Below are 26,880 nucleotides of genomic sequence, written 5' to 3'. Positions count from 1 at the left end.
GTATCGAATACAAAGTATTGGTATCGATTGGTAATGTACTCGATAGCACAAAGTATCGATATTTTTTTCGCGTTCCTACTCCGTAGTTAAACGTCAAATTGTACTTTTGTGACTTTACCTACTCTTTGATTTGTGACTAATACGAAACCCAACCTAAACGACCAATTCGAATAAATTTTCTAAAAACAAAGATAATTCAATCATTTATGTATTGTCATATACGAAATAAAAATGAAACCAGATCATGACGCTAGCAAAGATGAAGATGTCGTCAATGGTGATGTGATAGGCGACACTGTTTATAGTGAACGTTTTGTTTTGAAATTGTTATTAAAGTTCGCGAACTTAGATACACTAAAAGATGAAGTACAAGAAAAAACGTTTGAAGAAGACTTGTGTACGTTATGGGATATGACAGCCGAAAGAGATGTGGTGCTATTTCTCCAAAAGCATGATGCTTTAAGTTTGTTTAACTTCGCCTGGTCAGTTGTCGAGTCTCCTCGTATTGTTGAAATTCTTATAGGGATTATCGGTAACATGTGTTGCCAAAAAGAAGCGGCACAGGCACTCTTGAAAATGGACACATTTCTCACTTTATTACTAGAATACACGAAATCTGAAGACAGCTTAATTATCGTCCAATTATTACGTCTCGTTAATTCTAGCTTGTTTTTAGCTGATAATAGCTTAATATCAATATGGATCGAACTATTTATTAAAATTGGATATTCTAGTGCCTTATATTTTATATTGAAAAATTCGTCTAATAAGGATTTAATATTAACGAGCTTAGAAAACTTTAACACAATTTGCTCATATTGTAATACTGACCAGCTCCGAACCCGTTTCTTTGGTCATTTTGTTACTTCTGAAGCTATTGAAGCTTTGTCCATAGCATTCACAGAGATCACGGTCAACCAGAAAGAGTCTTGTAATAGAGATGAATTAGAAAGGATATTTATAATCAGTTTGCAAATCACACTGAATCTAGTCGGTTTTGATAAATCATATGAGGTGTATCAGGATAACAAAATTGACGCATTAAACATTATTTCAGTTGTTTTCACTTATTATGAGAATAAATTTGTCAAAGAAAAAGAAATTGATATGGATCTAGTAGATATTATCGATTCAACTGTTACAATTGTCAGAGTTCTTGATATTAGTAGTATCTGCGAACACAATCAGTATTTCACACAGAGCTACAACATGTGGGTAACTTTGAGTTCAATCGACAAAACTGATAGGAATGGTGGGTCCAGTTTTGAAAGTGACGATAAAGAGGAATTAGAAGATTTTTCGATAAAAATGAAAGCATCGTTGAGCACACTCATTTTTTACTACATTGATAAGTGTTCAGATGAAAACTTGTATAAAGCTATGGACGAAATTAACAAGGACTATGATGAAATGTTTGGCTTAGTTGAAGATAAGTTATTATCCAAGGCAGTGTCTGATAGAGTGAGCAACTATAGGACTAGATTAAAAGACACGGAAAACTGCTAGTGTTTTGTGATTTGATACTTCAAAATGAAAGGATGTAGCTATGTTTTATTAATATTTAATGTAAAATAAATATTTCTTTTGTAAATATGCACAATTACAATGATATTTCTATTTTATTTTAATTTTTTTTTTTTTTAAATACACTTCTTTACTAATTTATATTTTAAACAGTGTATTAATTTAACTCTTATAGTTTTATTGTTTTTTCTTTTCAATTGTAAAATTCCTAATATGAAACGAGTTATTTTTTTTTTAAATAAGTTCTCAAAAAAACATTTCCCATTGATTCTTTATCAAAATGTTACTAAAAAAATGATAACTTAAAGTGACTAATTGTAATTTTCTGTTTGTTATTGTAAAAGTAGCTTTAAACCATTTAATGATATCACAATAAAACATTATACTTCAAAGTAGTTTCTAGTGTGTCTATTTTTTTTTTACTATTTTTTGGATTATATGTAGTGTTAAAAAAATATTTTTATAATTCTTTTGATTAATTTTATGGCTTAGGGTATAGCTAAAATAGCATAGACAATTTTAACAACAACAAAATTCAGTTTTTTTTCAGCTTTAAAATACTTGCAATATATCCATCAGACTGAATGCTAATACATTTTTTTTGTTATTGACAAAAAAAATATATTGAAATAAAAATAACAAAATGATAAATGTTTTGTCGCGACGTGCGATTGACCAATCATTGTACGACAATATGATTATCTCGCCACTGTTTCTCACTTCTTACCATCCCTAAAATTCGTTTCTGCGCCAGTTGAAGGTCAACGCTCTAGATCTGTGCCGAGAACTATACTCATGTGACACAATTTAAAAAAAAGCGCTAATTTGTCATTATTTAATAGTTAAAATTTGGCTAATAATATAGCAATTTAGTTATACTAGTGGTCGCCCAGTGGTCGAAAATCGGCCATAATTAATTTAAATTATAAGTTTAAACATCATTAAGAGCCATTTCACAATTTTACGCTCTGCAAGTTTAGGTAAATTTGGTCGCATCGCGCGAGTCGTACGAGCCGCGCGATCTTTGTGCTAGTACGTATAGTGTGACAACCAAAAGACCATCGTGATCATTTTCTGATGTATAATAAAAATTATAACTATGGTATAAAATGTTTTTTACATAATTAATTTGTTAAAAATTTCAAGTATGTTATATAACAACAGTCAATAAATTTAAAATAAAATTAAAAAAATCAATTTTATGAAACAATTTTTTTAAATTGATTTAGTTTTTTCAGTTTACGAATGAATCTAATATTTACGATATGAATAAAAAAGTATTTAATGACATCGACACCGACAAACATATTAATTAACAAATAACAAGACAAACAGATTGAAATGCCTATTTGTATTGATAGTGTGAGAAAAGAAAATTAAATTATACATTTGTTTACAGAAATTATCATTATATTATTTTACAGTCATTTTCGTAATATGTTTATTTTATTTATATTTTATTATGAAAGTATCAAATGCGTTTTATCCGCTATAACAACAGGCGCTTGGCGCGTGTGAGCGAAAGAGACGGCTGCGCAGAATTTGGCGTGGACCTTACCTCTAAGAGCGCTAGCGCTCGACTGATTTACCGGGCTTGATGCGTGGCAATATATACTATCTTTTTATTATTTAATATAAAATGTATTAAAAATAATTACATCTTTTAATTATTTTTTTTTGTATTCCTTAATGATGTAAGTTTACTTTGATGAAGATAGTTCGTTAAAATTTCTTAGTTTTCTAAGAGAAATATCGCTTTTAAATTTGTACTTATTTGGAAAATATTCGTAACTTTAAATTTTTTTTATCGTTTAATAGAGATACAAATGGAATAAAAATCTATGATAGTGGACAACAAAATTATATTCCACATATTATGATATTTTTTTAAAATTGTTTCAACGTAGAGGTTATTGAAAAGTAGGACTTCAAAGTACACATTGCGACCGTTTACCCAGGGAGGAGGCTGATGAAAAGGTTAATAATTTTATACACATAATATAAATCAAAATTCTGATCTGACTATGGACTACAACAAAGGTTGCTATATTATATTTCAAGAATATAAAATACATTATTGCATCCAACACTGAGATTAACGACGTCAAAATATTACAATTTCGCGGATTGTTACCGATTTTTGTGAAATGGCTCTTAAGGTTCTGTTGTCAGATAATTACATATATATATTATATTTAAGAGATACCAGAATATTCATTTTGAGATTTTTTTGGCTATAAATTAACGATACAAAGGTGTACGAGACATATCGAGAGTTAGTTTTCCTCGTATTACATTTTACACACAAAGTATTTTAAAAGAAACATATAAAAATAAAACAACAACATTTATATGGGATTATATATTTTTTTTGTAGACATTATAAAGCAACATTTACATTACCATAAAAGAGTTCACACCGTCGCTCGGACGGTGAATATTTATTCGAATGTAACAGTACATTAACAAAACAAAGCATCCGGCATTCATTCACGACAACACAAGCATGCGAGCCGTCACTCTTGTCATATCGCATTCGATCCTCATAAAAAAAACATACACCACAAATACTGACAGGAGAACAGAGATTAATAACTGTATATTCTTTACATTAAATGTACTTAAACACTATCTAACCACGAGCCTACGAGCCCCTGGGGGCGAAACCGCACATATTCAAATATCAATTCATTAATATATAGATATTATATCGATAAAGAATAAAAAACAGAATAAAGACTAGACTTTACACTGATCAACCATAAATTGCTAACAGCAACAACGCTAGCGCGTTTCTCACGGTCAGTACTAAGCTGGCAACACAGATACTTTTTCGCGCTTTATAATCTGTGTCGTTTACAATTGGCGTGCGGAGTTGCGTTTAAAAATATTTGTGTTGCCGGCGTCACCCAAACAACTGAGCGAACAATTAATATTATTATTTCCTTAAAACTTAACATGTGACCTTTCTTGACCACCGTCCACGGAGGCAAATCAATAATATACATTACAAACGTTATATTTTTACCTAATTTAATAAATTATATAAATAATCTGAATTTAAAACAAGTCTTAGGCTTCAGAAAACATGTCGTAGTACCGTGGCAATTCCAAGTTTCACTACGTTCGAACGTCTCTACACATTACATCTCATTATAATACACAAAAAATAACATAAAAAATAAAAAAATCTTACTTATTTTAATGTATCTATGTAAATAAGGCTTAAAAGAAAAAAAAACATAGACAACTTAAATGTGCAGAGACAATAAAATAAATATTTACATAGACGTAGCAAAACAATAGGCGAAATAAACGCAAGCGGCCCCAAAGCTAGGGCCGTGTTACGCAGCGAGAGAACATTTATGTTTTAAACATGAACGTAATATTTATTTTAAATTTTTAAACTTCAATCCACATCACAATCACGTAGATCTTGCCAAGAACCTTTCTCAATACACACTCATCAAAATATGAAATCTACCAACTAGACATCGACTGTGTAAATAGTTACATACACATATTGAAGCGAACGTCCATAGACAATACCATTCCAGCCATATTTGATTTCAAATGGTCCATTTTTGGCACATTTCCTTCAAATTTACTTGTAAATAATACTATATCACGCATGGACTGGCAGTGTCTACTGGTGTGATGGGGTCGCCGTAATTCACATATCTGGCAACCTTTGTTCGACGTAATATAATAAGCATTTATTTAACAGATTATGATAAAATTGTAACTTCATGTTTATTTTTGAAGATATTTAAACATTATAAAACTTCATATTAATTTTTTTTTTATTCTAGAACTTTGAATAACCTTTGTAGGCAAATGTTTGTAACGCTAACATCTGGGTATACGAACGCTTTAAAAAACTGTACGCAACTATGGAGATATTACTCAAGTTCTAGTTTCCGTAATTGCTTACAGTTTCGATACACCTATTTAAGACGATATGTATCACTGATGCGATATGCTTCGACCGGTAAAATCTCTCCGATCATTTGAACTTTTAGTTTCATCTTTAAAGCACTTCCATTCCAACTACCCTCCAAAATTGTGTATATTAAGCGATACAGATAATAAATAGTAGCATAGACAATTTTGTTAGGCAGTATTTAATGTAAAAGGCTGGGGATCAAACATTTGTCTACAAAATAACTACGTTTAACATCTTTGGTACATTTTGTGAGCAAAGACAAGTGATAACGGTTTGAGTACATTAAAGACAAGCCTAAAGCGATAATATAAATCCACTAAACGATACAAAATACTGTCGTTGCCAATCGATTACGAACCTTGCTTTCATTGCATTAAGATCCAGTTTCCTCTATTTCACGGCCGAGTTATCCGAACCCAACGCTTCACTGGAATGTTCACCTCGATAGAAACAAACACCACGGCTATGCCCTACGAATATTGCTTTACATAAGCGTATTTACCGAGTTGATACATACGACATATTCATTTGTACTCGCAGACATACAACTATATATAGATTAATTATATCAAACACGAAACAACCTAAATTCCCCGATTCGTTGTCTTGATCGGACAGCTGTGTTAATTTTCAACTACGGGGTCACACGTAGAATAAATATAGGAATACGAATACACAGTCCGTTGAGACGGCGAGGGGCTACAACGAATCACACATTTGTTCACGATGACATGAAATATTATCGAAAACGACTCACAAATATCTAGCAGATACAAAATTTTATTACATTTCGAAACAACGTACGACGATTACTATGATTTTTACGTATTAAAAAAATATTTTTTTTTTAAATTGCTACCATTAATACACTAGCGACACTTCAGTCGAAACAGTGCGTGCTATTACATACTTTTAAATGTTAACGTAAAACCGAATATCGCATGCACTATTCCGTAAACAAAGCGAAGTATTGCCAAGCGTATACAGCCAGTATTGAATAAATAGCCCAATCAAATAATACTTTTTCAATAACTCGTTGCATTCGATGATAATTTATTCGAAACACGAGGGAGAAATCGATAAACGGGAGCAATCATATACAGCACACATCGAGATTACACCACTCCTTATCGTCCGGCGGGAGTATCGATATCGATGTATCGAAATACCGATATCGACCTAGGCCCCGGAGAAGCCGTACACCTCTAACACTCGTATCTCGAAGTCTCCGCTCGGGCAGAGAGGCGGGTTGTTAAATGTTGAACAGCGATCCGTTTTACCGAAACGAATGTTCTCGTCCATCCAAATCGCTTGACCTTCGCTGTAAAAAGAAATAAAAATAGTTAAATACGTGCTATATTCAATTATTTGGTTAGTGTTTATGCTACGCTTCAGGTTGTAATATACACACATTGTAATATACATACAATGGCAAATTGGAAAGTACACTAAATTCAATTTATCATAAATTTACTCATACAAAAAGAAATTATAATGTTACGTTGTACTTTTTCTCCGTGTAGGAGAAGGATAAGAGCTTAATCCACCATGCTGCTTCAATGCGAGTTGGCATCCGCCAACCCGCATTGAAGCAGCATGGTATACGCATATTCCCTACTATGAGTAACGATCGCTATTAGGTGGACATGACAACAAACAGGACCGACAGCTTAACATGCTATCTGAGGCACGGTACTAACAAGGACTAACAATCAGACTGGAAATTACTTTTTGTCTAAACACAAATATCCACTCCAAGCGGGAATCGAACCCGCAACCGTCGGTGGGTGCCGCCGACACGGCACACGAGCCATTACACCATAGCGGTCATCTAGTGTTTATGGTTATTATTTAATTAAATATGATTTTGTTTCACAGATTTAAATAAATATGGAAACTTCTTGAATGTAATACGCGCACCTGTATTTAATAAAAAAAATTCAACATTTGGGTCAAATTAAAAATATTTCCTTCATTCAAATTCACAATAAAGAAAAATGCTTTAATTACTATCGCACAACATTATAATTAGATCTATAATTAATATATTATCTGATGAAAAAAAAAAATATTATAAATAAAGGTCAAGTACCAAACTGTTTTATTACCACTCTACTTGTGTTATGTACTAACATAAATAGATTGTAAACTGATGGTGTTAGTTGGATTTAAGTATCAAAACCATTTTGTCTAGTCTTCAAAAAAGAAATTACCAAATAGTAAATATTTCTTTTACCTGCACTTGTTGTGACCTTGATACTTTCTTGAAACATTTTTATTTTTAACTTAAACCCACTTACCATTGATGACGGCTTTACCATTTATATAAAATCATTTTAATATCTTGATAAAAATTTAATTAGTTTTTGTTACATACCCATCAGATTCGATGAAGACGACTTAGAACATTTCTTTTAACAAAGGTCCAGCTTTTTTCTCGCAAGCGCCTTGCAGACTCTATCCCCTGTACCCGGGGAGCTCTGGTCACCTTACTCACCACAGGAACACAACACTGCTTGAAAACAGTATTATTTAGCTGTGATTTCTGTAAGTTCGAGGTACTACCCCAATCGGGCTGCTCCATATTTTGAGCAGGAAAAATCTTGCTGTGCCCTACCTCAGAAGAATGTTCTCAGAAGAAACCTGAAGACGGCTGTCATGAAACCTTTACATAAATAAGAACCTACCCTCCTCCAATAGTAATCATTGTATTATCAGCGGCCATGAAAAGAGAACTCGCGTGTGTAGTCTTGCCATCGCCCTCAGTGCCGTTCTCCTTCTCACAACCGACCCAGGGGTACTTCGCTCTGACGGGGTGGAGGCTGAAATGGGCGGGTTTAGAGTGATATTTTGAAGTGACTGACCCCCCTCCGATGGTGATCATCTTGGAGTCGGCGGCCATGAAGAGCTCGGAGGCGTGGGAGACTTTTTCCTCGCCCTTGCCATCGGCACCGATGGAGCAACCCACCCAGGGGTACTTGGCTCGTTCCGGGTAAAGGCTGCAAGGAACGCGACTTCTGACACCGTGTGAAGTGGGTTTGGGATGTATGTGACGTTCGTTTTCGACCAAAGGAGAATGCCCACCGCAGTATGGACTTTAGTTTCGCTTTAAAAAATTTTGTGCCATGATGATATTTACCACATTTTGTAGGTTCCTTAGTGTACATTTAATTAAAAAAACGCTGTTTCTCTAGCTCGACGGGTATAATGAAAAAAAGTCACAACAAAAGTGGTTTTCTTATCCTTCATTCATTTAGTATTTTTATTTACATTTGAAGTTTTAACTATCTGTAAATGTTTGAATATGATCTGAATGCAAGTAAGTTAATGCTTCAGTTTGCTTAAACTCAAGGTACGTCAGTAAAATGAATGAATTTAGAATTAATGGCTAAAAGAGTTTCAATCAGTAAAACGAAACAGTTTCACATTTGACTTATTTGACATCTTTCAAGTGAATGTCGCATTGTTGCCAGTTGTAGATCGATTAATCGATTATGATTGAAAAACACTACAACAGGATACTTTCAGATAGATTAATCAAATAAACTCATATTATTATCAAATAAAAATTGATTTTCTTTATTATTTAACATGTTATTATGAACTGCCAATTCGATATTTTAATAAAATAAATATAAGTGTATCGATTATACTTTGGTGAGTCGATACGCTCGTACGAAAATGGCAATACTGAGGATTCAAATGTCATAACAAAAAATACTTTGGAATTGCTAGTAAAACGGAAATGAATAAATTACTGCTTAATATGTGGATTCTTATCCGTCGAAGTTATGGCTAAGTATTTTACGATGGCTAGTGTAAATTAAAAACTTAGTTTTTAATATTAATTTGGTTTAGGCACAACGACGTGGAAGGAGGAAACCACGTATGGGCATTCCCCTTTGTACAATATCTTAAATGCAATTAAATATATGATATTAAAAAATGTTTGCAATTAAATAACTAATTTACATAAAGGTCAAATGCAGTATGCATAACTTTTAGTGGCCTTGATCTCTGTCTTCCACCGCCATTTGTACTTCACTGTCTGGAACTATCTTTATGCTTTGTTTGTAATATATTTGTGGTGTACAATAAAGTGTAAATAATAACAACAATTGTGTATACATTTGACCATCACATTTTTACGTATTGTACAAATTTAATTAAAATCAACCATACACAACATATAATCTCATATTCAAAAAAAGAGACTGAGATGCTTTTGTTTGTCAACGTCCATCTCCTGTCTCTTTCACACACACGCACATAAATGTGTATATTTTGTTATTTGTTAAACAGTATTATATATTTTCGTATACTGTGAGGTTATTGTCGGTGATAGTTCATTAGTACCCCGAAACAGTTACAGTACTTAATTAGTGATGAGATTTAATAAAGTTTTAACATTAATATAGTAATCGGTTGAGACCATAATATTTCTTAATTAATTATTGTTAAATAATTTTTTAATATCATATCAAAAATCGACCGTTCCAGCGGGGATCGAACCTGCATCTCCGACTGACCGGTGTCGGTGCTATGGAAAGATGTACCCGTTAGATCGCAACTTTTGATATGATTATAGAACTCGTAACTATTCAAAGTTTTATATTACAATGAAAATCTTTCACAGAAGACGACACCATGCTATTTTAATTTATTTAATTAAATTGGCTAAAGCACCGACACGGTCAGTCGGAGATGCAGGTTCGATCCCCGCTGGAACGGTCGATTTTTGATAAGATATTAAAAAATATATTTAATTCCTTTATGCGTGGGTAGCACAAAAATTTATGTGGCACAAAAATAGTATGAATTATTGTTTTTCGTGTATAGATTTACTCAATCTCTATTATCTCTTTAAGTGAAATTTTATAGTAAGAATATAATAATTAAATTTGTCAATTACAACAGAATTGATATTCATAAGAGCATATCTTGTTTTGTTATTTGTAAAAAAAAAAACTTTACTTTTTTTTACTTTTCAACCTATTTTTATTTACGGGCTTTTATTCAACAAAGGACATTCCATGCCCATAAACCACTAAACTTAAATTAAGCACAATTTACCAAATAGGGTTTTATAAATCTGCTAAAAATAAAAACTATTTGCATAATAAAATAAATATAGTAATACATTAAATTAATAATTATCAAGCATCTGTAATATAAAATTACAAAACTAATTATAAAGCGTAAAAGCTGTAAATATTTTGCATAAATATTGAAAAAAAAAAACAAATACTAGAATTTAATTTATTTTTAATAAAATATTAACTTTTAATAATTACTACTTCCTATTATGAAGGAAAAAACTTTAAAAAATCTTAACAGGAGAATGAAATAAAAAAAAAAAGAAATGTGTAAAACGTAAAGAAAAAGTTTAGAAACAGTCAAGATATCTTATAAAACAATACAAATCAATAAGGAAGTATTTCAAAAAATTAATTATAACATTAATTTTGAATAAAAATGTCGTGCTAATATATTTTTTAATTATTTGGAAATGTAAACGAATTTCTGTGCTTACAAGAAGACAGTATAATGTCGAGTAAGAAAGAGTATGTGATAAAGAAAAATAGGTGAGGTGTACGAAATTTTGTGTCAAACACGCCATACTGTGTCGACTGTGAGATGGTCAGAAGCAAACGAAACGAAAAGCCTTTACCCGAAGAACCCAAGTAAATAACCAATTGATATATTTATAAAGAAAAAAAAAGATACACGAAAGTTTTTTTTTTTTTATTCAACGTATAACAGAAATGCAGTTAACAGAATGTTACCTAATTTATGGTGATTAAGTGCAAGCGTATCTTCAATATGTACACTTGTAAAAGCCTATTCGAAAATTCAGTTAAAACTATTAGGTACTCAAAAATTTAAATATATCAATTGGTTAGAAAAACATATACAATAAAAAGCAACTAACAAATAACAATTGAAGATATAACGATAATTCTAAAGAAAATAAAAGAAAGTACATAAAGAATAAATAGTATAAAATAGATATGCCGTGTTATCTACCACCAGTGCAGCGAAAGCGATCTAGAATACTAAAAAGCATTATAATTTTAATAAATGATAAATAAAATTTACGCAATAAATATCTCAAACCATCATAACTATAAAAAGCTTCATTTTTTTTTTCAAAATACAATTATTTTTTTTTTTTTTTTTTTTTTTTTGTTATAATATTGCACTATTTGAACATTTTTAAATTGTCTATTATTATTTTTTTATTAATATTATATATTTTGGCCATCATAAATGTTACAGATATCTGTCACATGTGTCTCAATATAAAGGAAGGAATAAGTAATTATTATCTATCTCTTTGTAGAAAAAAGTTTATATAAAGTACCCAAAACCAAATAGGGGACCATATATTAATATCAGCACATTATGAAAAAGTAGAATTAACACTATTTGGTTTTAAGATTTTTTTTTTTAAAGTTTATAATTAAATTTTGAAAAACAATTTTTATCCAGGTTCTTCAACTCCTAACTGCGTTCCATCAAATGAAGCATTTTGTGGGTGTAATAGATCTTGTCGCACGCGAAAAATAAATTCTTAGCCCATTTTGAAATGACTTCATTTAAATAAATGACCTATTTTGACAGACTCGTTCCGCATGATACCTTTCGTGAGAGCGAGGTTATAATTGGACCTACTTACGCAAAACAGAACCAACCCACACACTGACAGTTTTGAGAAAAAGCCGTTTTTGTCAAAATTTTGTATACAGTAAAATTGTTTGTTACTTTGAATAAAATTTATTTATAATATTGTACCAAATCATTTATTCTATGTATACAAATATAATTTTGAGCAAAATCATTGGCATTTTTAATAATAATAAAAGGAAAACTCGTTGATTCCTTTTTGCAAAATTATCTCTGTGTGGGTTGGTTCTTTGTTAATTTTTATAAATTTATAGGAAAACAATGAAAAATCCCATATTTCTTTTAACATACCCTTTTATTATTATTTATTTATTTTATTATTGATCGGAAAAGATGATATAGAAGACGATCTTGAATGTTTTTCAGGTCAATTTCCCATATTTCTTTTAACATATCCTTTTTTATTTTTCAATAATATTCTATATCATCTTTTTCAATAAGTTTTACATAAAAATCATGGGTGCCTTGCGGAATTAACTGTAGCATACTTTTTAAATCCTTTAACTTAGCGTCAGGGACAGCTTTCATTGGTGGCCAAAGTGGCTCCATTATCGATTTCGTTATAAAATATTGTCTTCCGCGAACATTTTTTTTTTATATCCACAACCTTAAAATCTTTATTTAAATTAGTTTTCATGTAAATTTTGAACATTTCATCCTATTTAATCATAATTTCTTTGGTATGAAGCCATGAAACTTTTTCTCCGTGTATCTTTTTCTTTCTATTTATTATATTTTTTTCTAACTTCAATGATGACAAGAAATCTTCATTTTTCATCCTATGTACATGCATTGGTTTCGTTTTTTTTTACAAGTTTTCATAACCTGAATATAATCATCCGGTGTATAGAGCCTCTGTTGACGCTTAAGGGCACTATATCTTTCTAAAATCTGTATCATTTGGGAGGAAGCTACGCCTTGATTCAAGGAATTTTATATTTATCTGGTCTAAAGTTGGATGTTCATTCAACATGGCTTTCAGCATTAAGATCAGTTTTATATTGAGGTTCTGACCTCCACACGCATCACTCCATAAAATCAGATATTTTACCTTGCCATCAAGCCTTTCCATGATATGTTTGATGAGGCAAGACCCCACCTCTTGAGCATATCGGCCAGCTTCTCCTTCTACCCACACATTACAGTAAGCTTCGTCTTTGCTCCCAGTATGTATCCCTAAACTGTGTACCCAGAGTTGTCTTTTGTAAAAGACGATATTTGTAGGTATACGGGGTAGAGGTAACGTATTTTCGAGGTCAAAAGTCAGAGTCTCGACAGTGGGATCATCTTTAGCTAGCTTCATGTCAGTCCTCAATTAGTTAATTTTGTAAAAAACAATTTGTTAACTTTTGCAGCAGATAATATTTTCACGCCAGTGGTTTTCGCTTCATCGACGTATAATTCGTATATTTTTGATAAAGTCTTGTCTGCTCCCAAAAACTTAACCCCTTCTGTTTTTGTCGGCGATAATACATATGTCGACAACCTTTTCATAAGGTTAATAAAGAACTCCTCGCTTTCAGGAGATGCTCTATTGCAACCGCCATGCGAACTACGATAATCTTTAATGCAACTGTGCGATCGCACCTTACAAAGCGACGTATTTATTCGTTTTGCCGACGTCTGTAATGTTTTGTCAAACATATCTCTACAAACTGATACACCATCTAGAAAATATTAGCGAGAGTAAGACTTTTTCTTTTTCTGTGAAATTTTAGATTTATTGTCCGTTGCAACGTAATGACGTTTCACAGCTTGTTCTTTTATTAAAGCAGTTAAAAACATATTTTGCGCATTATATGATCCTAGGGAATAAAACTTTTTAAATGAGCTAATCTCTTTTCTACTGAAACATTTTAATAATAATTTTAAGGAGGATTTATTACACAACACAGATACAAAGGACATGACTTCTTAGACGTCGTAAATAAAATTATATCAACAAGGAACAAGTAATGTGAATCTTTGTAAACTATAGGATTACACCTATTTTAATATGCAAACAAGAACCAACCCGCATGGTTCTACTTATTTGATTAAAAAATAAAAAATTAAAGGACCATGTGGTATGGATCTTGTTAGTTTATTAAACAACTGCTGTTATGTTGGTTGATAACTTTGTCATAGAAATGTTTTATACTGTAAAAATTGTCAGATCATTTTGATCTTTACAGGGTCGATAGAAGGTTGATTTTTGAAAGCTTCTGTGTCATTATCTCGATTATGGCATTTGTGTGGATTGGTTCCCTTTTGCATAAGTAGGTCCAATTTACAAAGAAAAAAATTCCACGAGAAAATTATTCGTTTCCATGATTATGCAGCTTTTTAGTTGTATGCGGCAGTTAGTATTAATATTTCACTTATTCAAGTTTTTAGGGCTCAGAAAAATAGTATTGGACGGTTATGCAGAAGTACGTTGCCAGAGTAGCATATTAAGACAGCGTAAAATTTAAAAAAGGGCTGGAATTTTTTCTACGCCCGACGTGATCTATAAAACCTATGCCTTCCATTTGAAGGAACGCAGGAGTAAAAAAGCCTTTATAATCAATTCTTCATATAAAAAAAGTTAAGATTAAATCCCTATTATTTTTTGAGTGGTACAAAATCTTTACTATTTCGTAGATTTTTGAGATAGTAAAAGTAACTCACCTAAAGAGGAATGTCTCTCCGGTACCGAAGTAAGCTTGTCTATTACCCCTTTCGTCCTTTTGATTTCGTTCGAACCACCGAGTCGAACAATACGCTCCGAATACCTTTAAACATTAAAATATTTACGTATATTAATTTTGAAAACAAAAGAATGTTTAACACCAGTAATTATTGTCATCATCATCACATCACTTCAGCCTATCGCAGTCCACTGCTGGCCAAAAATGGCGTGAACTCGTGTGTATTGCCCATAGTCACCACGCTGGGCAGGCGGGTTGGTGACCGCAGTACTGGCTTTGTCGCACCGAAGACGCTGCTGCCCGTCTTCGGCCTGTGTATTTCAAAGCCAGCAGTAAAATGGTTATCCCGCCACCGGTCGGCCATTATATTATTATTGTCATACAAAATGCTTAAATCACAATTGACCATACAGTTTTTCTGGGTGTCCTTATTTACATTTCACCGTGTTTCGGAAAGCACGAAAAGCTATCGCTCCCGGTTGTTATCATATATACCTGATAGCTATTGTTATTCAAGGTAGAAATTATCCGCCAATGGTTAGTGATCCAGTGTGATGAACAAAGGCTATATGGAAAAGAGACCTTTGACCAGCAGACGGACATTAACAAAGTAATTTAGAAAAGTTCATGTCATATCGAAAAATTTATTTATAAACTAGTAACATAAAATATATACAAAAACACCTTAAAAACCAAATTTTCTGAATTGATAACATTAAAATTATTCACAGCAAAAACCAGAGAAATAAACTTTAAAAAAATCTACCAAACACTAACCTCATTATTGCAAGTCTTTATCATAAGCAACGTAGGTTCGTGATGTTCGACCCTCACGTAGAAGGTCGTCAACGAACATCCGTGTTCCTCTGTAGTGTAGAGCAACACCGGCTGATACATCGTTATCCTTACCGGTAGCCACGACCATAGCGTGAACAACTGAAATGTGTTACAATTTTCTAAGTTCATCATCCATTGTATCGTTGAAATCGTCAAAAATATCAGAATCATCTACATCTACTTGATAAATTAACGTAAAATCATCCAAAATATCTACATGACAACATCGATTCAAATGATTCGTAATATTCTCTCTAGTTAAACATGCTAATGTTATTTGATTAATATCAAAACGATTATTTTTACAGGATTAATGTATGATAGAATTCATTTGTTGTGGTCAAATGATCTCGTTCTTATATGAGTAATATAAAAATAAACAATTAGTGAAAGTTTAAAATGTTTTATCAAAACAATCTACTCTAAAAACGACAATTTTAAAATTATCTAAGACCATAACACTAGAGGTAATGAGTAAGTTTGACTAAATATACTAAGGAATGAAAGATTCGTTACACGTAACTAGAACATTCCAATCAAATAAACATTAATTTTGAAGAAATAACAACGTAATCTTGGATCATAAGACATACGTAATAAAAAAAAAAATTAAAGAATTACTTATAAACAACATTAATAGTAACGGCACGAAATTAGTCGTGTCATATTAGTGACGGCTACAGGTGCCAAGTGCTTGTGGACATCTAAACATTTATACAACACGGAGACAATATGTAATAAATTTTAAACAATTCGACAGACAAACGACATCACATGCAATTTAGATTAACAAATTATTATTATAGTAAACGCCGTAACAGACTAAAATTAAAGAGGAGACATTTTAACCATTTCTTCAGCTTATTTATAAAATAGGAATCACATATAAAGTATTATCGCTGAAAAAAATGGTGAAAGTGACTCCAATTACAATATTACTATTATTACTGACGAAATTAATGAATAATTTACATTTCTACAGTCTAATTCGAAGAAGCTAGCATAGAACTAAAAAATAATAACACAACATGATAGAATTATCGTGAACTGATTCGGTGATAGTGTGTCGTTTAGTCCTCTTCCTTGCAACCAGAAATGTGAGCGGTGACGTTAACGTTAGTGTGTTTATATCTCTCCTTAGTGAAATCGATTTTACGAATGAACGATTCTTTCAACTGAATAGAACTCGAACGATAATAAATGGATTATTCTGAAAGGTGACGGTGATATAATGAAAATATAATATTTAAAATACAAAAGTGATAATTATGAACAATGAGAATCTAAATTAAGAGAGATATAAACAGGTATTTAATATAATTTTTATCAAGCCACCAAAATATTCCCCACAAGATAGTAACTGATACATGAATCCCTATCGAACCTTCTGACGGAGGTCTGATGAATGCTGTCGTTGATCGCTGAACACCGCGTTAGGAAATGGGAACCACAGGGCCAGGTGAGAGGATCTTGGACTCTGTGAACACTCCGTATGATGATGAACGTGATCTGAACGGTGAATATGACGAAGTCGTTCGATATGCTTGTATAATTTCGAGTGTTGATGTTAATCTGAGTGCTTTTGATTGATGCTTGTGATGTATCGAATTGGTCTTATTTTCTTGGCCTAATGTTACAACGCTATTTTTAGTTGGAGGAATATGACGTTACTAGCGTAACAGAACTGAGAAATCATGCAAAATTTTAGCCAGAGTTGATCAGATTTTATTTTTGCGGACCGTCCGAATTTATTGGCTAGTAAAACTATAATTCAGGACAATTTTCGACATACGAATTGTATTACTCAAATGAAACAGTTAAAAACGCAAATAACAAAACAAAATCTGTATCAACTATCGCGCACACTTACAACAACAAATGCAAAATAATACCATATAAACAAAATAAAAAAATAAAATCGAAGCGACCTTATCTCGACGACTTTAGAAAGCGGAGTTTTGCTTCAATAATAAAAATAATAAATTAAACACCTAATAGAGGCAAGCGGTGCATCTAAACATCGATATTGGTCGCAAGCTCAAAATGGGCGACACTTAGGTTTGTTGGTGACAGCACTACGTTATCTTACTTCGCTCTGGTCTAGAATCTGCGACTTGATCGCTTGGATTGGATAAACGCCCATCGAAAGGGCGCGCGGGCCCGGCGAATGTGAGCCCTAACAGGAAAATCGACACAAAAGTTAGCACTCACACAAAACAATCGTTACATGCCGTCACAGCACTATTATCTATAACTTATTCACATGTGTTAATCATCTCAAGCTATTTCCAATTGCTCGTTCCATTTAACTTACATTTCTTCGATATCTCCATCTCAGACCATCTCACACGCATGCCATATTACTTTTATGTTTCACTTACAAATATATGTAAAAGTTATAACAGTTTAGATTATAATTTTGAGCAATTTACATAAAACAACACATCGAAACATTTATATAAAAACGCATATAGAAACAAATCCATTCAAAGCCGGCGAAATGAACTTCGAACTGTTTGTCTGAGTATAGTTTTATGTCTGATGAGAATCGTGTCGAGTAAAATGAATACATCGATAGAACACAACATGATAAGTATTCACAAAATAACTCACTACACGGATCGAAAATTAACAAAAAAAAAAAAACGTGGATTCGAAAACAAAAGGAGAGGAGACAGAGGCTATATTTTACAAGAAATTAAGACTCATGATTTTGTATCATCGAATTTGTATAATAATTCGATGTAACTGAAGTTAGTTGTGTTAGAATTTCAACCGAATGATTGAATGAGAAACAAAAGCGAAAGCCACGCCTAATTTTGTCGTGTACGATACCATCTGTTTGCACGTTTCCTCAGACATTCTCTGCAAATTAAGTAAAATAATTTCTAATACACAATATTATATTTATATAATTCATATCATAAATATATCTAGGCTTCTTTAACTGCGTGGAAGTGCAACTGGTGTCGTTAGAACGATCCCTTCATAAGTTAGAGCAATAAGTATATATATTAACACTGACAACTTAAGCGTACCATTTACCGGTGACTTAATGGTAATGAATCAGGGATACTATCCCAACGGTAACCATCACTCAATATTATTTAACAGCAGAGCATCTAGTGCTAGTTTATAAACCTTATTGAATAAATTATCTTCTGCACCTGTCAGATCTAAATCTACGTATACATTATCAAGATATACATCAATAGTACGAAACTTACCTCGCGTATTGTGAGGGTGTGAGACATCATCTGGATGTTGACCTGCGACTGGCTGGTGGGAAGGTTGTCGGAAGACCGGGATTTCACGAGACGTGACCCTGTTATCACTTGCTTCGACTTGAGCGTCATCTCTGTCTTGATGAACACTCGCGATATGTACTGTGAGCTGTGAATGGATAATAAAACAACATTATATACAAATAAGTAATTTCATGTAAGAAATGGTCACAAAAGAATATTGTATAAGCTGACCTTAGCGCTCTTATACTAAAAGCTGTTCTTAAGAGTTTGGTGGGAGATGCAGGCATATTTCTGCAAAATTTGTCGACAGCGTGATCGACTCCATTCTTGGTGGCTTCAGCGTACCATTCTGAATTCTGGTTGGTCGAGTGTTTGTGAAACAGAATCAGGATCGCGAGAGCTACCCTGTAGAAAACCTGAAGATTGAGGGATTAGTCAGGCAAGAAACAATTTACACAAATAAAAGCTACAGATAATATTAATAATAATAAAGATGTGTGGTAGTTTAATTTATGTAAGACGACTAAATTTGTGATAAGGCAACTTTCAAAAGAGGAACTGCGGAGTTTCTTGCTGAGTCTTCTCTGCGACATACATATATATATTCTGAATTGGCTATAATTTTATTCAATAAACAAATATAATTTTAATCTGTAAAATGACGATTTCAAAAGTGCCCTTAAAACCTATTTAAATCAAGTAATTTTTTAGTTTGATTTTGATTACATTGATGTAGCAAAGACCCTAACAGTAGGCGTTTTATACTATGAAGGTAACACACAAGCGTACGGTTCATCTGGCCTGGCCGTGATGGGAATCGGTTACGGACTTTAACCCCTAACAATCTATAGAGTTCTGACTACCTTACTAACCACAGGAACACAACACTAACTGAAAGAAATATTATTATATTATTTTTTAGCAATATATTATTTACTTGCTGTGATCTTCTGTAAGGTCGAGGTACTTTCCCAGTCGGGCTGCTCCCGATTATGACCAAGAAATGTTCTGCAGTGCCCTACCTCAATGAAGTAGTAGGCGTACCTTAATTCCTTCATGGAAAAAGCAATCGAGCACTCGTACTAGATGAGGGAAGGGTAGCGCAGCGAGTATCCACCACTGCCAGTCTGCGTAGATACGCTCAGGACCGATCGCGCCGGACAGTCGCGACAGGTGCTGCGCGGCCGACTTCTGCAAACAAGATGCGATGCTGTACGAAAACTTCGAAACAATTATTTACAACCAAATTTATTTAACACACACACACGGTCGTCTATTCCCATGGTAAGCAACATAATGCTTGTGTAATATACGTAGAAATAATACATATGTAAGTACAAATATTACACTCAAGACTCAGGCAGGTACCGAACCTGCAAACCGCGGAACAGAAAGCAGGGCTACGGCAAACTGCGCCAACGGGCTAGTCATGTACGTTTTTTAAATCATAAGTGTCTAAAATCTAGTCGAATTGAACTAAGAATCAATCTCTAGTGTTTGATGTCGTTTAAAGGTTACAGAGGGATAAGCTTTGGTACGTCTACGCAAGGGTTGGGACGATATATTTTTAAAAATTCTACTGATAAGATATTATTCTCAAATACTCAACTTCATAATTAACAAGCAGATAGTAATGGGTATTTATTATCCGTTACTCAAAATTCATTTGCAGAGGAATAACTATACAAATATATAACTATACATATATTTATACAAATAAATAAAATTGGAATGTGTGTGTGTGTGATATTAAAATAACCGCTTTTTACTAAATATCTACTACATATGGATGTATACTCAGCACATATACCAAAATAACATTTTTTTACAATTTTTGTCTGTCTGTTTGTTTCGGCTAATACCTGAACCGGCTGGCCTGATTTTGACGGGACTTTCACTGGTAGATAGCTGATGTAGCAAGGAGTAACTTAGGCTACTTTTGTTTTATAAATTTTTTTATTTTATAATTTAGCGCACTGAACAATACATTTTTTTGTTAAATTCCACGCGGATGAAGTCGCGGGCACAGATAGTATTTTGAATTAATTTGTATTTTTAGTTCAATCACCGTTAGTATACAGAACGTTGATAATATTCTTACATACTGCCTCGTACAATATGTTGCTACATTTACTTTGTGTATAATATGTTTTTAAGCGTATTATAATGAAACAATGTACATAAACGAGATATCGATAAAATCAAACAATGTCCACGTGACCCCATTCGAGAAACATACATATAAAACACATCGCCTACGATGCAAAGTTTACAATCAATAAATTTGTCAACAAATAGTCCACTTTCGATCGTAGTGTCGTTCACCCGAACGCATTAACAATTTATAGATTCGATTGTGTCGACCGGTTGGCGACCTCTGGTCCTTGGCTGCCAGATATTGCTATCGACAACTAATAATAGCGAATCATAACAATTTAATACATTTCACATCGCGTGGACAGGCGTCGAATAAAATGTGAACCTAGGTTAGGTTTTAATGTGCTAACACCAACGTTGCTCATATTGTATATCTCATAACGTATGGTACACACATAAATGACTACGTTTTTATTCTAAGATCTGATTGTTTTGACTAGCGATTGACACAATTTTATGGTAAGCGAATGTTGCACTGCATATAGCGAGTTTGATTCCACTTGATGACACGTTTTTTGTAAGAGCCTTTATAGGTGTTTGTCATAGTGTGGTATTTAGTGTTTGTGATTAGTTATCAAGACCAAACAGTATACAATTCTTCTAAGGGCCGAGTTACCCATATTTACTTATGATCCTTCGAGCAGTATTTCTACCGTGTAACGTGCATAAACTAACGAACCCAACATTTTTTTTTTATTTGTAAACATAACTCAACTAAGGAAACATTGCGTGCTTTATGTATCATTAAAATGTGCTTGATAACGTTAGTTTATAGCTTGTTGCGTCACGCGATTCGCTTTAGTATGGGTTTCGAAAAACTACCCTACTTGATAGTATTATTAGATTTTATGTCTAGTTCCCTAACTATAACAAATATGACTCAACTTATCTACTATAACTAAATTAATTGTGCATAATTATCCACGAACAAAAAATATATCTTTGATTTTTAAGATACTAATATTTAACTAGCTATACCAGTGCGAATAATTTTCACTAAATAAGTATAATAATTATCACTACACAAAATTACGAAAAAGTATTTATACGTGAGTTGATTTGAAATTGAACAAAAAAATTACCGACCTTCAATCATGTTGACGTTGTTTCAAAATTAAAGCCATCATATACAATATTAATAATTAGTTAATTTACAAAAACAAAAGCAATATAATTTTTTTAGTTGTGGATGCCGGTAGAGCGAACAGTTATCTATAAAATGATATATAATTTATGTGGAGTAAATGTGAGGTTTTTTTCTAAAAAGCGACGCAAACCTTAACCTTAGCGCATTAATATATATGATTTAAAAAAAGGTATACAACAAACGTATATTTTATTTTTTCTTAGAATTAAAAAGGATTGTAATTGAAAACCGAAAACCTTAAAGCCTTTGTTAAAAGCTTTCAAACATTACAACAATATTGTACAAATTTCCAAAAATTTATCACTTAAGCAAATGTTAATGTTACATAAGCAAATCAATGATTAATTTTAAGCAAATCCTGAACAGAATATTTTATTTTCTCTGTAAATACTCTACTGCTGTGTAAAGGCATCTTTCAGTCGATTATCTGGGTTACTAGAAATATCTGGACCTCTGGATGTCTAGTCTCTGGATACTCTGTTCCTATCAGAAATGAATAAAGTCTATACTTTTGGTAAAGCTTAACATTCTAACTGTTTGGTAATCTCCTTTTGGAAAATTTGTTGTTGTGGAAAATCAAAGAAAATAGAATTTCACATGATAACATGAAACGTTTGATCGAAACATTATTACTATGATAGAGAATCGAATTAATCAAATGTTTTCTGTAGGTTTAGTGGCGATGCCTATGTGGTTTATAATGATTAAAGTTTTTTAGAAGAGTAACCACTGAGATTCTTTTATTGATTTTTGCAAATCGGTGGTAACTTTACATTAACCACAATAAATTTATTAAAGGGATATATTATTATATTATAATTGGGATTATAATTGGGAAAATGATGATTTAAATGCTTTGAAGACTACTCGATGAACAAAATTTTGATTTCGTTTTTAAATATGGACATATGAAATCGTGTTTGAAGTGGGGACATGTGGGAGACAGGCGAGTGATACTCATCCGAGGGACTATATTATATTCAATTTCGCATGTGTTTATTGGCTAAAATTGGGGCTGTTTTATTATGATTAATAATATTTCGACAAGTACATCCGGTTAATTAATTTATGATAATCTAAACATAAAAAATTCGATGACTACGTCATAGACATTTAAGAATATTTATTGCAGATTTTTGTTAATTAAATGCGTTTTTCATAATTGTATTCCTAGGCAAAAATTAGACGTGAAGTTACGAGTCTAAATACACTCAATAGTAGTGTAATCGTATCAAAACTGTATTGTACACACGTATAAAAATATAGAGGGATTAGCTTGTATTAACCAGTAAGCAAATACGAAGAATACAGGTTAATCAAAAAAATATGATGAATGCAGATTATAAATAAGGTTTGATATTATTATTTTTTTATTTTATTAGAAAGTTGTTTGTTAAACAACAAAAAAAAAAATAAAGAAAGAAAAATAAAATTAGCATAAGTTACTCCTTATGACATCGAATATTTGCCATTGAAAGTCTCGTCATGATCGGTCCAGACGTTTCAGAGATTGGCTGGAACAAACAGACAGACAGACAAAAAATGTAAATAATCTTATTTTGGTATATGTACCGTGTATCTATACGCATTAGGTGAAAAGCGGTTATTTTGATATTACAAGAGTACACTCCAATTAAATTTTTTTAAACTTTTTTTTAATTAATTTTATTTATTTGTATAGATGGGCTTAAGTTGATAGCATCCTGAATTTCTTAGTTTATTGTTTTATTTTATTTTAGCGTTGTAAGTTTGTTTGTTACAGTGTTATTTGGTAACTTAAGGGAAACCTGTTATTGGCTACATAGCATATACATAGCTGTAAGGTACATTGTGAGGCTGTTGGTTTTCTAAATAAAGAATTTAAAAAGAAAAAATAAATTTGTTCAACAACTGTGGATCCAAGGACAGTTGGGGTGTTTAAATTATTATTGTATACATATAATACGTTTTCATGTAAGGTTATCTTCTAAATACCGCAATTTACATAAAATAAATTGTCATTATAATGGTTTGTTATACACAGTCATACAAAAGTATCTGAACGTAAATGGTGGACTTTGAAACATATTATATTTAGATACATATATATTATAGAGAGCAATAACTATACGAACTATATGAACAATACAGTGTCTACTACAACAATTAAAAGTAAAAACGGGTACAAATTTTTAAAACAAAATGAAGAACAGTCGTAATGTCGACACAAAATTATCGAAAATTTCCTCTACCTTCTGTTATATTGGGAATTTCGATAGTTAATGGCATTTATTTAAACAGTAAAAGTTAAACTTACGGCATGCTTCTTGGCTATCTGCATAACAGTCTTCCACGTGACTTCGTTGAGGAGCTTGGTTTGCGTGATGAACATCTTCTCCTTCGACGCGACCAAGCTTGCCATGCAGTGGTAGCATTCTTCCTCTGAAAATAATTAATTATTTTATAATACCTTAGAAAATATTGAGAATATCTACCCCGTAATAGGCAAAGTTCAGAAACCATTTTACTTGATAATTCTTTAAGAAATGTAAGTTTGTATCTGCTAGTCGAACTAATCTAACTTTTAAAAGAATCACTATGTATTTCTTTTACACAGTACAGGTACACCTTTTAAAATTTCACATATTATACATAACGGGAATAGATCTTAGATAATAAACTATATTTTTAAGGAATCACAACTTAGAAAGATTTAATTTCAGTATGTCTCTAATTGTATTTTTCTTCTTTATATAACTTATTTAAAATACTTAAAAACAACATACAATTTCTAAAGAGTTTTAATTATTATTCAAAAAAAACTACGCAAGGAACGCACCAGAATAATTTAATACGGTTACAAGAAAGCTGCAAAAAACATATAATAATTGTGTTTATACATTCAATGGTGCTTTCTATACTGTAAAACAACGAAATGTTATTTGCTCTACAGAAATTTAATGTTGTACACTATTTTCTATGTAAAGTAAATAAGAATTTTTTTACACCCATCTATTCTTTAAAAAATTTTTTTGCAAGGCAATAAAACAGACTATATTGTAATACCAACTTATAACTATTGAAATGATTGCTAGAAAATTAGAATAACATTTAACCAACTGTAGGAAACTCACAATTTATTTATTTATGTATATTAAATTTATATGTATCACACGTATAGCACTCACACATTATACATCTAATTATTCATAAAATATTATAATGTATATATTTATTAAGCAAGCATATCCGCACGATACCCGTAGTATACGGCGGATTTGACATAAGATTTTTCTCTCGGGCTTTTTATTTTGTCATTATAAAAGAACAATCTAGAAAGAATTTACCGAATGAGTTTTTAGCAACCGGGATTTTATAGGCGTCTCAAAAACGGTCTCTAATTGAATTTTCTAAAATATCTATATCTCCCTCTGAACCTCAAGTTCCACAGATAAAACTACGTTATGATCTAGTTTCACATAGCTTTTAAAACCTAAAACACTTTGAAACATACAAAACGATAGACTGCAAAGCAATTAAGAGTTTTTCATCGTTTTTTCGTTTCAACGACTTCGTTCAGAGTATCGATGTGTTCCGTCGATAATTGAGTTCATTCTCCCGGGACTGACGGAAATTGAATATTCCCATTTCAGTTAGCTCGGAAGGTGTTCCCAATATGTTCTATCTTTTCGTTACAGATATTTAAAGCTTTCATTGAAAACATTTCTCAAGTTTCTCAAGGTCTAACATAAGCACTATATCGTTTATTAGTAATATTTAGTACTTAATAAGTAGTAGTTGTTTCGATGTGAAATTTTATCAAAACATTTTATTTTAAATTGGTAATTATACTTCTAAAATAATAATAATTTACATTTGTAGGTAAACATTATATTCTCGGTCAAATCGTCTTCCAGCTTTTATCGCTTTTTTATATATTTACGCAGAAATTTTTGTTTACATTTTTAATAAATCATTGAAGGTTATCATCTGGATGAAGAGCAGGCGCCGTCAGTGATAACGGAAATGAACCTTGAATTAGTGAATTATTGTTTTTTAACGATAGCGCTATACGATAAATGTGAGCAATTATTCATCTCCACTTCTTTTTTTTTCACTTCATAGTATATTATAAGAAGGAAGATGTTGACGGAAGTGTAGGTGATATGTAACCCGTCGTCGCAGTGTGCAGTGACCCCTTTTCCCCCTCCGGGGGGTTGTGGGTGCGATTCCCGTCCCGAGTATGGTTGTAAAATATGCATTAATTTATATTTATATTGTTAGCATAGTCTCGATTATTTTAATACGTTTCGTGACGTCGTGCAACAGTGTTAATAAAAATATTTCCCTACCCGCTAATACGTTTTGTAACTTCATGCAACAACGTCAATAAAAGCAGTCCCTACCCGTTCAGAGGGCTCTTTTGCTTCTCGGCTTTCGGAACGATAGGTCGTTGTTTCATGACGAGTGCGTTGATCATTTTTATATTCAAAGTAACGCTTGTTTGCTTGGTTAATTTAAATTGTAATTCTCGGTCATTATCTTCGATTAAGTTAGTGGTTAAGGTTAATTTTTGTGATAATTGTTATATTTGTAAAAATGAGTAATAAATAGAAGTTAAATGTTCGGTCTTCTGTCTTTTTTTTAAATAAATAAGTTTGTTTCTCCTAAAAATATGTATTATCT

The 26,880-nt window shown here is 32.1% G+C and overlaps 2 protein-coding genes across 2 annotated transcripts in view; one reads left to right on the top strand and one right to left on the bottom strand.

The window, feature by feature from the left end:
* Positions 1 to 221: 221 nt before the first annotated feature.
* Positions 222 to 1,622, top strand: LOC123668973. The gene has a single exon (XM_045602662.1). The coding sequence runs from the start codon at positions 232 to 234 to the stop codon at positions 1,504 to 1,506; it is 1,275 nt and encodes a 424-aa protein (XP_045458618.1). The 5' UTR covers positions 222 to 231; the 3' UTR covers positions 1,507 to 1,622.
* Positions 1,623 to 3,871: 2,249 nt separating this feature from the next.
* The window catches only part of LOC123669304 (GTPase-activating protein skywalker), a 96,040-nt gene continuing 73,031 nt past the window's right edge, over positions 3,872 to 26,880 (bottom strand). Inside the window, exons 4-12 of the mRNA XM_045602916.1 lie at positions 24,512 to 24,636; positions 19,956 to 20,102; positions 19,143 to 19,327; positions 18,891 to 19,056; positions 18,499 to 18,528; positions 15,604 to 15,762; positions 14,807 to 14,910; positions 8,335 to 8,469; positions 3,872 to 6,791 (exon numbers count right to left, since the gene is read on the bottom strand). Of these exons, the coding sequence (XP_045458872.1) occupies positions 6,650 to 6,791; positions 8,335 to 8,469; positions 14,807 to 14,910; positions 15,604 to 15,762; positions 18,499 to 18,528; positions 18,891 to 19,056; positions 19,143 to 19,327; positions 19,956 to 20,102; positions 24,512 to 24,636 (1,193 nt within the window). The 3' untranslated portion in view covers positions 3,872 to 6,649. The remainder of the gene's footprint in view (positions 6,792 to 8,334; positions 8,470 to 14,806; positions 14,911 to 15,603; positions 15,763 to 18,498; positions 18,529 to 18,890; positions 19,057 to 19,142; positions 19,328 to 19,955; positions 20,103 to 24,511; positions 24,637 to 26,880) is intronic.

The sequence above is a fragment of the Melitaea cinxia genome, chromosome 3 (assembly GCF_905220565.1).
Source record: "Melitaea cinxia chromosome 3, ilMelCinx1.1, whole genome shotgun sequence".
Taxonomy (NCBI): Eukaryota; Metazoa; Arthropoda; class Insecta; order Lepidoptera; family Nymphalidae; genus Melitaea; species Melitaea cinxia.
The sequence above is the reverse complement of the archived record's forward strand: the minus strand, read 5'-3'. Positions and strand labels throughout refer to the sequence as shown.

What these genes read in the sequence shown, in the direction of transcription:
- LOC123668973 (XM_045602662.1), top strand. Translation starts at nt 232, where the DNA reads ATGAAACCAGATCATGACGCTAGCAAAGATGAAGATGTCGTCAATGGT.